The 13886-nt window shown below is 50.6% G+C and overlaps 1 protein-coding gene across 6 annotated transcripts in view; it reads left to right on the top strand.

Moving 5' to 3' along the window:
- The first annotated feature begins 12249 nt into the window (after positions 1–12249).
- The window catches only part of SDK1 (sidekick cell adhesion molecule 1), a 963824-nt gene continuing 962187 nt past the window's right edge, over positions 12250–13886 (top strand). For all 6 annotated transcript variants that reach the window (XM_045387966.2, XM_065541579.1, XM_015447042.3 and 3 more), the window contains exon 1: positions 12250–12680. In XM_045387966.2, coding sequence (XP_045243901.2) covers positions 12383–12680 — 298 coding nt within the window. In that variant the 5' untranslated portion in view covers positions 12250–12382. The remainder of the gene's footprint in view (positions 12681–13886) is intronic.

Consider the following 13886-nt stretch of genomic DNA (forward strand, 5'->3'; position numbering starts at 1 on the left):
TTCAAAGACCCTGTCCCTATCCAGTCGTATTCTGAGGTACTTGAGATTAGGGATTCAACATATGAATTTTGGCAAGACATAATTTAGCCCAGAGCCCTCACCCAGTAGAAGGACTGGTTTATGTGGACAGGGCTTTGTGTTTGCAATCTGGTTGCACCAGTTTCTTATGCAGGACCCCGGGCCCTTGTAAAGTACCCTTCCTTCAAATATTTCCGGTAGTCCTACAGGGAGTATCTCAAGCAGGTTGTACTTTCCACGATGGCTGCAACACTATCTCGTATCTTATCTGCTCTTCCTCACTGTGACCTTGCCTTTTCCCACATCAAGACGTAGACTCTAATATCCATTCCTCTTGAGTCTGGGCTGGCCTTGGCCACTTCCTTGCAACTAACAGAGGGCAGCAGAAATGATGCTCCATGATCTCTAAGGCCGAGTTAGAAAAGGCCATGCAGCTTCCAGATGCTCCCTCTCAGATATTCCCTCTTGGAGTCCAGCTGCCATGTTGTGGGGAAGCCCAAGCTACAAGGAGAAGCCACAAAAATGCACTCTGGCTCACAGTCCACACTGAGCCCAGCTAGCAGGTGACCCCAGCTCAGGCATCCCAGCTGAGGGAAATCCCCAGCCACTTCCCGGCTATGCCCTGAATGAGTTCCTGAGCCCCAGATCCTGTGAACATAGCAAAATGACTGTTTTATATCATTTTTGGATGATGCAGCTAAAGCCTAAAGAGGTATTGCTGCTCACTCGAAGTTATTTTGCTGATTAATGGAGCTGGATTAAAATCCAGACCTCATAAATTTTCAATCGGAGGCCGGGCGCGGTGGCTCAAGCCTGTAATCCCAGCACTTTGGGAGGCCGAGACGGGCGGATAACGAGGTCAGGAGATCGAGACCATCCTGGCTAACATGGTGAAACCCCGTCTCTACAAAAAAATACAAAAAAACTAGCTGGGCGAGGTGGCAGGTGCCTGTAGTCCCAGCTACTCGGGAGGCTGAGGCTGGAGAATGGCATAAACCCGGGAGGCGGAGCTTGCAGTGAGCTGAGATCCGGCCAGGCCACTGCACTCCAACCCCGGGCGACAGAGCGAGACTCCGTCTCAAAAATAAATAAATAAATAAATAAAATTTTCAATCGGAGCTCCTTCCACCATTTATTCTTTCAACAAATGTTTATTGTTGCTAGGGCTCTACATGCTGTTTTGGGCATTGGGGAGGTGGCAGTGACTCCTGAATCTATCTCCAGAGGAAAGAATGAGGACCAATGGGTGAACACTGTGGAGAGGCTGGTTACAACTCAGTGTAGACAAGACCTTAGGAGCAAGGAGAACTTTCTGCAAATGGAATGACCTTGAGGAGTGACACAGAGGAGCTGGATGCCCGTGATAGATGACTGGATTTAATGAGCATTGAGATCAGCTCCAACTCTCCCTTCCAACTCAGGGAGTCTATTAACTTCCAAACTTTGTTCCTAAAAGGATTTAAAGCAGCTTTCTTTTATTTGACTCACGACTACCTGTTTTCTTTTCTTTTTTTTTTTTCTTTTTTTTTTTTTTTTGAGATGAAGTCTTGCTCTGTCGCCCAGGCTGGAGTGCCAGTGGTGGGATCTTGGCTCACTCCACCTCCCGGGTTCCAGCGATTCTCCTGCCTCAGCCTCTCAGGTGGCTGGAATTACAGGCACTCGCCACCATGCCCAGCTCATTTTTGCATTTTTAGTAGATACTGGGTTTTGCCATGCCGGCCAGGGTGGTCTCGAACTCCTGACCTCAGGTAATCCGCCCACCTCGGCCTCCCAAAGTGCTAGGATTACAGGCGTGAGTCACCGTGCCCAGCGAAAACTATCTCTTTTAAACAAGGTGCTCTTTAAGAAAGAGTTCTTCAGCTGGTGTGGTGGAGGGCACCTATAGTCCCAGATACTCAGGAGGTTGAAGTGAGAGGATCACTTGAGCCCAGGAGGTCGAGGCTGCAGTGAGCTATGGTTGCATCACTGCACTCCAGCCTGGGTGACAGAGTGAGAGCTTGTCAGAAAAAGAAAAAAAAAAAAAAAACCAAACAAAAAATAAAATAAAATAAAAAACAAACAAAAAAAGGAAAACCCTTCTACTAAATTTTATGATGTCGTCTGTAAAATACTTGTCTTGCCTACCCCGAAAACAGAAGACAGCATCAGGAAACATAGGTTCAAATCCCAGCTCCACCTCTCACTAGCTGGGTGGCCCTGGACAAATGATTTAATATCTGAGCCTCAGGAGAGTGGAGAAACACACTTCCCATCACACAGGGATTGTGGTGAGGATTAAAATACTTGTGTAAAAAATCAGGTGGAGAGATGTCGATTGAATCTGTTGCTAAAGCCTCTCCTTTTCACCAAGTAAATATCTCAAACTTTCTACATTTGTTCTGCCCTCAAAGGCTCCCAATTCCCTCCTCACCTCACATTGAACAGGTGACCTAGCTATTTTAGAGAGAGCACGAAGAAAACATCAGGTGCATCTCCCTGAATTTCCCCTGATAATTCTTCTAACTGAGTTATGACCTCTCCCTGGTTCTTTCTGCAGTGGACTAGATAGCCCTCCCCCACCTAAGTCTAACCCTTCACTTCACAGAATGCTCCAGAGATTTGAGGCCGCTGAGCTGTCGGTGACCAACTCCTTCTCCTGGGTCCTTCTTTCTACAGAACACAGGCCCATATCTTTCCTGCCATCTTCTGCCTAACCTTTGCATCAAACCCCTTGAAAATGTCATGTCCAGGCCAGGTGCAGTGGTTCATGCCTGTAATCCCAGCGCTTTGGGAGGCCGAGGCAGATGGATCACGAGGTCAGGAGATTGAGACCATCCTGGCCAACATGGTGAAACCCTGTCTCTACTAAAAATATGAAAAATTATCCAGGCGTGGTGACACACACCTGTAGTCCCAGCTACTTGGGAGGCTGAGGCAGGAGAATCACTTGAACCCGGGAGGCAGAGGTTGCAGTGAGCCGAGATCACGCATTGCACTGCAGCCTGGGCGATAGAGCAAGACGCCGTTTCAAAAAAAAGAAAATGTCATGTCCACCTCCAGCTCATGTCTCTGCCACCTGGGACTGGCTCAGGCTCCCGTCAACACTGATCACGGCGTCTTTGAGGGACAGGTCACTTTTCAGTCCGTCACTCCTTGTCTGTGTTGCCTTTTTTTTTTTCTTTTCTTGAGACAGGGCATCACTCTGTTGCCCAGGCTAGAGTGCAGTGGCACGATCTCAGTTCGCTGCAACCTCCTGGGTTCAAGCAACTCTCAAGCCTCAGCCCCCTCTGAGTAGCTGGAATTACAGGCATGTGCCACCAAGCCCGGTTAATTTTTGTATTTTTATTACAGACAGGGGTTTCGCCATATTGGCCAGGCTGGTCCTGAACTCCTGACCTCAAGTGATCCACCCACCTTGGCCTCCCAAAGTGCAGGGATTACAGACATGAGCCACTGCGCCCGGCCCAGTGTTGCCTTTGAAGTCATCTTCCTCTGCTCCTTCCTTCTCTGCATTATACCCAACATCCACATGTCTAATGATCATACCTGCCTGCGGATGTCCTGCTGACACATCAAATTTAACAGATTCCAATCAAACGTGGCACTGTCCTCCCCATCCCTCCAAACTTCCCCTGCGCCTGTGTTCTCTCCCTTCAGAAACAAAATCGCCATTTTTCCAGTTTCCCAAGCCAGAAAACAGAATATTATCTGCAAACCTCTCTCTCTTAGCTATGGATTCTCTCTCTAGATAGCTTTGTTGTTGTTGCTGTTGTTGCTGAGACAGTATTGCTCTGTGGCCCAGGCGGAAGTGCGATGGTGCGGTCTTGGCTCACTGCAACCTCCGTCTCCCAGATTCAAGTGATTCTCCTGCCTCAGCCTCCCAAGTAGCTGGGATTACAGGTGTGGGCCACCACAACTGGCTAATTGTTTTGTATTTTTAGTAGAGATGGGGGCGTGGTGGGGGAGGGGAGGGCATTTCACCATGTTAGCCAGGCTGGTTTTGAACTTCTGACCTCAAATGATCTGCCTGCCTCAGCTTCCCAAAGTGCTAGGATTACAGGCGTGAACCACCACGCTGGGCCATAGGTAGCTTTTTAATCCACCACTTCTCTCTCGCCCCAACTGCCACCATTACTTCATATCTGAATTGCTGCAATGGTCTCCTAGAAGATTTCCTGGCTCCCAGTCTTGCCTAATCCCAACCTAGCCTACAACCTGAATTACTTTTCTTTTTCTTTTTTCTTTTCTTTCTTTTTTTTTTTTTTTTTCCCGAGATGGAGTCTCACTCTGTTTCCCAGGCTGGAGTGCAGTGGCTCGATCTCAGCTCACTGCAGTCTCTGCCTCCCGGGTTCAAGCGATTCTCCTGCCCCAGCCTCTGGAGTAGCTGAGATCAACGGGCGCGCACCACCATGCCCGGCTAATTTTTGTATTTTTAGTAGATATGGGGTTTCACTGTGTTAGCCAGGCTGGTCTTTTCTAAATGACTTTTCTAAAAATGTTTGATTGTGTAGTTTTTCAAATCCCCACGCCTCTCCATTGTTTTCATGCTCAAGTTCTAACTCTGGGCTTTTGCACGTGCTCTTCCCTCTGCCTGGAACACACTTTCTTCTCCTGACTGTTGAGAGATGAACTCTTATTCATTCTTCAGGTCTTAGGTTAGACACTACTTCCCCTGGAATACTTTCGCTGATTCCTCAAGGCTGTTAGATCCCTTCTCTGATATTCCCTTAGGTGATTTTGCTTATCATATGAAGACAATTACTCTAATTGTTTATTTCACTCTTGCCTAGAGCTGGAACTGGCACCAATCAGTTATTTGACAAATACTTGCTGAAAAGTAGGCATGGAAGGAATTTCTTTCCACTATGGCTATCAAGCTTGACTGTATATCCGAAGCACCTGGGCTGGGTGTGGTGGCTCACACCTGTAATCTCAGTGCTTTGGGAGGCTGAGGCAGGTGGATTATGAGGTCAGGAGATTGAGACCATCCTGGCCAACATGGTGAAACCCTGTCTCTACTAAAAATGGAAAAAATTAGTTGGGCATGGTGACGCGTGCCTATTGTCCCAGCTACTCGGGAGGCTGAGGCAGGAGAATCACTTGAACCCAGGAGGTGGAGGTTGCAGTGAGCCAAGATAGCGCCACTGCACTCCAGCCTGGGATCCCGGGGACAGAGTGAGACTCCATCTCAAAAAAAAAAAAAAAAAAAAAAAAAAAAAAGAAGCACCTGGAGGGCTGGTTAAACCATAGCTTGCTGGGGTCCACACCCCAGAGTTTCTGATTCAGTAGTTTGGGGCAATGCCCAGGTGATGCTGATGACAGCTGATCAGGAATCTCTGCTTCTTGAAATTTAAGGCACCCTGAGAGCTGAGGGACAGTTACTATTAAAGACAGCTGGTAGACATTTTTGGAAGCTTGGTACATTTCTGGTACTGCTCTTCTTCGTAGCTTCCTTAATAAGAGCATTTAATCAGATTTTAGCTTTTGAAGATATCTCAGGAAACTAGGTAACCAAAGCACACGTCCTATTAGGGCTCAAAGGCTGCACCTGGAACTGCGCCCTGCTCGTTAATGGGTTGCCAGGCAACAGAACAAAGGTGAGGCTGAGGCGGGATCAGCAGTTGGCAGGGATCTGAGAGTGAACTACTGAGGCAACTAGAGGCTGGAGTTCTCATCAGGACAGGACCTTAGGAACCAGCCATTAGGGGCCCCCGGGATGTGGACTGGGGGCCATACATTGCACACGGGAGGACATCACATCCCCAGGTAGACAAGTGCATATTGTAACTTGGCCTCTGATAGGATTGGGGATTATTTTTCTCAGAAGTAGAACCATGGGAACCCATGGGGGAGATTTCCTAATGAGTTATGGGTAAGAAAAGACGTCTTAGGCTCATCACCTGCTTCTTAAAAACAAGCTTTATTAGTTTTTTTTTTTTTTTTTTGTAAATTATGAAATACACATTCACATTTGGAAATTTAAAAAGTACAGGAAAGCACATAATTACATGTCCCCTGAAGGAAACCATATACGTTTGGCACACATCCTTTCAAAAAACAAAAACAAAACAAAAACATAAATGAGATTCTCTCTATAAATTTTAAAACACAGAACTGTGTATAGCAGACATTACTACATCAGCACTTTTAACAGTCATCTGGAAATGTGTGGATATGCCATATTGCACCTTTTTTCTTTTTTTTTTTTTTTGCTACTAGCGATGCTGCAACACACAACCTTATCCGTATGTCTTTTTGCATGTGTGAGGTATAATAGATCAAAGACAATTCATATTTAAAGTTTAACTACTGGCCGGGCACAGTGGCTCATGCCTATAATCCCAGCGCTTTGGGAGGCCAAGGTGGGTGGATCACCTGAGGTCAGGAGTTCGTGACCAGCCTGGCCAACGTGGCGAAACCCCATCTCTACTAAAAATACAAAAATTAGCTGGGCGTGGTGGCGCGCCTCTGTATCCCAGCTACTAGGGAGGCTGAGGCAGGAGAATCGCTTGAGCCTGGGAGGCGGAAGTTGAGGTGAGCTGAGATCACACCACTGCACTCCAGCCTGGGCGACACAGCGAGACTCTGTCTCAAAAAACAAATAAATTTTAACTACGGATTGCAGGTTTCTCTCCATGGCAGCTTTTTAGTTTGTATTTACACTAAGAATATATGAATGCCCATTTCCTCATAGTCTTACCACATTTGCCATTATCAGTCAGTCCTTAAACATTTTTTTATAAGCCTCATTGCTTTAAGTTTTCACTGTTAAGATCGATTTCTGGCTGGGTGCGGTGACTCACGCCTGTAATTCCAGCACTTTGGGAGGCCGAGGCAGGTGGATCACTTCAGGTCAGGATTCAAGACCAGACTGGGCAACATGGCAAAACCCCATCTCTGCTAAAAATACAAAAATTAGCCAGGCATGGTGGCATGAGCCTGTAATCCCAGCTACTTAGGAGGCCGAGGCAGGAGAATTGCTTGAACCTGGGAGGCAGAGGAGGTTGTAGTGAGCCGAGATCACACCACTGCACTCCAGACTGGGTGACAGAGCAAGACTCTGTCTCAGGAAACAAATAAAAATAAAAAAATAAAAAACAAATACATTTCTTTGTGCATCTCTCCAAACATTTATTTTTCTCTTTATATCTCTCTGCCTGTTCCTACTCTGTGGTCTTTTGTTTTTTGAGATGGGGTCTCACTCTGTTGCCCGGGCTGGAGCGCAGTGGCACAATCATGGCTCTCCGCAGCAACCTCCTAGGCTCAAGTGATCTTCCCATCTTAGCCTTGAGGGTACCTGGGACTACAGACACATGATTATTTATTTATTTATATTTTTTGGAGAGATGAGGGTCTCACTATGTTGCCCAGGCTGGTCTCAAACTCCTAGGCTTAAGTGATCCTCCCTCCTTGGCCTCCCAAAGTGCCAGGACTATAGGCCTGAGACACCGCACCCAGCCTCTGCTCATCTTTCTATAGGGCTTGTTCATCTATTTTTCTTGTTGACTCATAAAAGCTCTAAGTCTTATTCACTAACACGGAGAGAGAGTAACATTTTCTCCAGTTTGTTAGTTTTTTTCACAGTGCCATACAGATGCTTTTGGTTTTGAATTTGTATACAGTTCAATCTACTGATGTTCTAGAAAGTTGCAAATTTTCCTTTAAAAATAAAAACAATACTTCTATCATTTTAAAAAGGTTCCCTTTTATGTCATGGCCCATAAGAAAAAGGAGGAGAAAGGACAGAATGAAGCAAAAGAGGAATGAGGGCTCTATTATATTCCTGAGACTCAACAGGATTGATGAGATTAGTGATTTTCAAACTTTAATTTACATAGGAATCACTTGGAGATCTTTGAAAATGCAGATTCTGAGTCAGCAGGTCCGGGACTGGGCTTGAGATTTTGCATGTCTAACAAGCTCCCAGGTGAGGTCGATGGCCCATGGGGCCATACCTGGAGCAGCCAGGCTTTAAATCATAACAAGGGAAAGCACTGCTGGTTTCATGAATCCTCCTAATGACACGAAAATTATCATCTGCTTTGAAAACTCTCCTTTCTCTCTTTTTAATTAAGCAGGGAACATTCTAACTTCTTAGTCTGGAAAGTAGGAGATGGCCAGGACTCATTGGGGGAAGAAGAAGAAGGAGAAGGAGGAGAAGAAGGAGGAGAAGAAAAAGAAGAGGAAGAGGAGGAAGAGGAAGAAGAGGAAGAAGGAGGAGGAGGAGGAGAAGAAGAAGAAGAAGAAGAAGAAGAAGAAGGAGGAGGAGGAGGAGGAGGAGGAGGAGGAGGAGGAGGAGGAGAAGGAGGAGGAGAAGAAGAAGAAGAAGAAGAAGAAGAAGAAGAAGAAGAAGAAGAAGAAGAATAATTATTTTCATGGAATAACATCTCTCCACCTCACAGCCTTTAGCATATATGGTTAAAATTTTTAATGGCAAGTATGCAGGTATAAAACGCTCACTTCTTAAGGCTCTCTTGTAGGGCTGGGCAAAATGAAGTTGAGGGATTCATTGGCCTTTGGGGCAGAAATATTCCAGCCCCGTCCTGGCTGTTTTCCCTCCCCAGCATTATAAAGGGGTTTCTCTGTATTATTTTTTGAGAAAGAATAGCTATAGTCTAAACACATGCTCCAAAATAGTAACCTAATGGGTCCTGTGAAAAAGCAACATCGTCTGGGCAAGGAAAAACAAGTCTTAGAATAGGACTCAGGAGAGCTTGTTCTGGCTTTAACACGGTTGCTTCGTGTGTATTAAACTTTCTTGGCTTGGCTTCTCCAACTGCAGAATGGAGACTAGAGCAGAACCTTACTTCCAAAGGCTGATATTGGGATAGGAAGAAAAAAAATTTATTGGAGAGGTTTCTGGACCTTTTCTGGTAGCAGTGAGGTCACTGATCTGTCTTTTTTTTTTTTTTTTTTGTTTTGAGGCAGAGACTCATTGGGTCACCCAGGCTGGAGTGCAGTGGCACGATCTCGGCTCACTGCAACCTCTATCTCCTGGGTTCAAGCGATTCTCCTGCCTCAGCCTCCTTAGTAGCTGGGATTACAGGCGCCTGTTACCACTCCTGGCTAATTTTTGTGTGTGTGTATATATATATATTTTTATAAAATATAAAAAAAAATATACACACACACACACACACACACACACACATATATATTTTTTGTTTGTTTGTTTTTGAGACAGAGTCTAGCTCTGCCGCCCAGGCTGGAGTGCGGTGGCGAGATCTCCGCTCACTGCAAGCTTCGCATCCGGGTTCACACCATTCTCCTGCCTCAGCCTCCTGGGTAGCTGGGACTACAGGCGCCTGCCACCACGCCCGGCTAATTTTTTTGTATTTTTAGTAGAGATGGGGTTTCACTGTGTTAGCCAGGATGGTCTCGATCTCCTGACCTCGTGATCCGCCCGCCTCGGCCTCCCAAAGTGCTGGGATTACAGGCGTGAGCCACCACGCCCGGCCTTGTATATACATATATATTTTTAAACTATAGATGGGGTTTCACCGTGTTGGCCAGGCTGGTCTCCTACTCCTGACCTCAAGTGATCCACCCACCTTGGCCTCCCAAAGTGCTGGGGTTACAGGCGTGAGCCACTGCGCTCGGCCTGGTCACTGATATCTTATAATCTGGTACATACTAACTTGGCTTTCCAATTTCCAAGCAAGTTTCCACAAAGCTTTCTGTTACCTGCAAAATAAGTCATGGCAAAAGAGGCTCTGGGTATTTTTGACGTGTCCTAAAGTCAATAAGTTGCTTGAGTTTGTCTGTGCCTATGTGGACTGGAGCGGTATACGGGCACAGGTTTCTACGTGAAAGTAGTGGACATAGATCGATATTGGAGAGGAAAAGGTTAAATGAATTATTTCACTGTCTACTACGCTGGGAGATGGGAATCATTCCTAACTTTTTACAGGAACTTGGAGTCAGCGATTTGCCCAGATTTCACAACTACAAAGGGTGGAGCTGAATGAGACCTCAGAGTCCCATCGACTTTACTCTTAGATCACCATCTCTCTATCTCCCAGCAAAACAGAGGTGGTTGGGGGTGAAGAGGAAGGGAGGTGAGCTCCCGACCTTGGGCAAAACACTTCACTTCCTTTATCTATCTATTTTTGCTCAGTCGCCAGGCTGGAGTGCAGTGGCAAGATCTTGGCTCACTGTAACCTCCATCTCCCAGGTTCAAGCAATTCTCCTGCCTCAGCCTCCCGAGTAGCTGGGACTACAGGTTCACACCACTTCGCCCGGCTAATCATCATCTTCTTTTCTTCTTCTTTTTTTTTAAACTAGAGACGAGGTTTCACCATGTTGGCCAGGCTGGTCTTGAACTCCTGACCTCAAGTGATCCGCCCGCCTCAGCCTCCCAAAGTGCTGGGATCACAGGTGTGAGCTACCGCGCCCCGCCCACTTAATTTCTTTATGCCTCAGTTTCCCCATCTGTACCTGGGCCAGCACCTCTCACACAGTGGGTGGTGAAGCTGCTGCTGCTGCCGCCCGGGGCTGGCCCACAGTGAGTGCTTACTGCATAGGAGGTATTCCTTCTCCCTGCCCCGCAGGCTCTCATTATAATCTTGCAAGTTTGAAGAAACCGGCCTTGCTTGCAACAGAAGATAAAATCAGACATGCCTCTCGGCCTCCAGTCTCATCTCCATGCCCTCAGGGCGCTGTCCTCTTCTAGCTTGTCCCACCTATGAGCCCTCACCATGTCCTCAGAACAGGGCACCCGTGGCTCATTTTACTTTTTTGCCCTTCCTAGCATGGTGTGGAAAGGGGGCAGAGGGCAGGCCTCTTTCTGAAATCACCTCCGGTTCCCTATGTTTCTTTCACGTGGTTATTGTTAAGTCTTAGCGGACGTGTACGGAGGCTAATACTGAGTCGCCAAACCATAGGCGCTCTGCGAGCAGGAGCTGGCTCCTATCCCAGACCCCGGCCCTGTGGCCTGCTCTCCACTCGCCCCTGGTCTTTCTTGGCTGGGACAATAAACCTACTAACGGTATCAAGTCTGCATCAGGTGCTTCCTGGGGAATCAGCCCCGTGCTGGGCGCACACCCAACCCAGCCCCTCTGCCTTCATCTCTTACGTGATCTCATGCAATCATCACACGCCCCCAGGCTCCTCCTGGGCCAAGTCCAGCGGCAGCTGAGTGCGTGTCACCTCCAGCTCTCCTCCCACAAAAATGCTGGCCTTCCAGCCTCCAGTGTGCTTAGTTCACCCCATAAACTCTGCTAATGCTTACCACATGCTGAGCGTCGGCGCCCGTCCCCACCCCCAGCCCCAGAGGCTCCCGGGTCCCGCACCGGGAGACCCTCCCACTGGTCGACCCTGCCCCGAGACTCGCCCACTCCACGGTGGGAAACAAGGAATGTGTCCCTCCCTCCCCCGACCTCCTCCAGCCCCGGCCAAAAGTGACCTTGGTTGGACGCTTCTACAACGCCATGTCCACTCCTGTGAACAGGCGGCGAGTTTGCACCCAGTGATGCCTTTGGTTGCTGGAAATTAAAAACCCGATTGCGCGTGTTTGCCCGATTGCGTTGAGCTCGCAGGTGGGAGCCGGGCGCCTCCCGGAGCGCGCCCCCTCCGCCCTTTGCCCGGGGCTCCCGCACGATCTGTCCCGCGTCTTGCTGCACCTGAGCCCTCCCCACCCGGGCGCCCGCACCGCCGCGGGGCCGGGCGAGGAGGCACCACCCCCGCCCGCCCGCGCACGCCCGGCCCGCGAGCCCGCCCGGGGAGCGCGTGCCGAGACGGCGCCGCCTGCAGTCCCCGCTATGGGTCCCTAGGGGGCGCAGCCGGCGCGGGAAGCCGCCCGAGCCGGGCGCCGGAGCAGGCAAGAAATTGCAGGCGGGCGGGCGCCGCGACTTTGAAAACAAGCGAAGGCCTGGGGGGCGGGCCCCGGGAGCGGGCGCCGCCTCCCTCGGCCAATCAACGGCGGGCGGCGGGCGGCGGGCGGCGGGCGCTGGCGGCGCGTGCGGCCGGGCTGTGAATGGGGAGCGGCGGCCGCGGCGGCTGAGGGCAAGCGCGACGCGCGGGCGGGCGCACTTTCTCCTCAGCGCCGGGTGGGGGCGGCGGTGGCGGCGGCTCCTCAGCGCCCGGCGGACCCCTCGGAGCGACCGCGGCGGGGCCCGGCATCCCGGCCGCGGTGGGCTCGGGACTGCGTGAGCGCCGGACGCGAATTTCCCCCGCTGACAACTTCTTCTCTCCCGGCTCGCCGCCGGCCCGCGCCGCGCCCCTCACGCGGGGACCCGGGACGCCGCCCCTCAGCGCCGGGCGGCCGCTCACCTCGGGCCGGGGTGCGCCGCGCCGCCCGCGGAGTGGCCGCGCCCGCTCGGAGCCGTCCAGCCCGTCCTGCCCGCCCGTCCGTCCGGCGCGGCGCTCGGGGTGGCGGCTGCTCGGCATGGCCCAGGGCGCCCGGCCCTTGGCGGCCGGTGGCGGCGGCGGCGGCGCGGAGCCCCCTGAGCGCGCGGGCCCCGGGCGGCCGCGGGGATCCCCGCCCGCCGGCGCCCGCCCCTCGCCGGCGCCGCGCCCCGGCCCCGAGCCCTCGGGACCCCGCGCGGCGCCCGAGACCCCCAGTGGGGACACGGCGGGCACGGGGCGGCGCGGCGGGCGGCGGGCGGCAAAGTTGGGGCCGGGCCGCCGCGGCTGGTGGGCGCTGCTGGCGCTGCAGCTGCACTTGCTCCGGGCGCTGGCGCAAGGTAGGTGCGCGCGGGGTCGCGGGCCGGGGGCGCCGCCTCGGGGCGCAGAGGCGCGAACTTGAGTAGCGAGAGTGTCCGGGGTCCCCATACCGCCCGGCCCGGGTCGGATGCGCCTCGCTGGGGCTGCAGGGAGCCCAGGGGCTTCTCTACGCCGGACTCGGAGGAGAGGGAATCTGAGCCCCTTAGAGCCTGCACCCCGTCTGCTGCTTTGCATTTTATTTCATTTTTTTACATCATGGTAGCACGAACAAAAATTTTTAAGTTGAGACCCATTCCTCAGCTCCCTAAAAGGATGCCCGAGTCCGCTTCCTATTGCTCGGATGAAAAAGGGGCCGGTCTGTACCTGAGTGTTTGCACCGCAGGGTCTGGTTCCCGGTGAGTGACATCCACAAGACTGCAAATATCAAGTGCCAGTCGCCGCGAAAAGCGTTTTCCAGCCCCTCCCCAGGGCCCCGTCCTCTCCCCAGTCCCTGCCGGCTCCTGACTCCCCCACGTCCCGATGCCCGACCCCAAATGGGTGCTGCGCGGCCGGTGGAGCAAAACTTTCAGTGCCCACAGCTTTTGCACTTGGCTTTGTTTTTCTCCCTCTGTTGGCTTCTGTTTAGAATACAGTGGTGAGCTCTGAAATAGAGAAAGAGGATCTGCTGAATCGAAATGACCTTTTGAAAAGAGAGATGGGATCTCTTGTGAAACGAGCTTTCCCTCCCAAATCTGGGCTTCCCTCCACAGGCCCCCCCACCCCCAAACCGGTAACATACCCCTGCCAGCTAGCATCCTTTTCTTTTGAAGTATGCTGGTCTTAAAACCAAATCACCCCCCTCAACCCAGAAATAACTATTTTAATACGTCCTTTGGTAAAGTCTTTAAAACACATTAGTGAACCGGTTTTGCTAATGGTAGTTTTAGGAAAATTAACTTTGTTCGTTAGCTGTATCTTGGAATACAACTATCATGGTAAGGAACTTGGTATTCTGAGATTGAGGAAGATGAGAGCATTAAACTTAAATTAGCTGTATTCTGTGTCCTGTGAAGATGATTTATGTGTAGTAACATGACTTAAGTGTAATAACATTTTAAAGGTCTGAGCTCAAAACTATCCAATAGTTTAACAACTAACTCATACTTTTTTTTTGTTAATGCTTATGTAACGTTATCTAAATTGTGCCCCTCCACCCCCCTCCAGCTTTCATAAATGCTCCCTCTTAT

Source organism: Macaca fascicularis, chromosome 3 (genome assembly GCF_037993035.2).
Source record: "Macaca fascicularis isolate 582-1 chromosome 3, T2T-MFA8v1.1".
Lineage (NCBI taxonomy): Eukaryota > Metazoa > Chordata > Mammalia > Primates > Cercopithecidae > Macaca > Macaca fascicularis.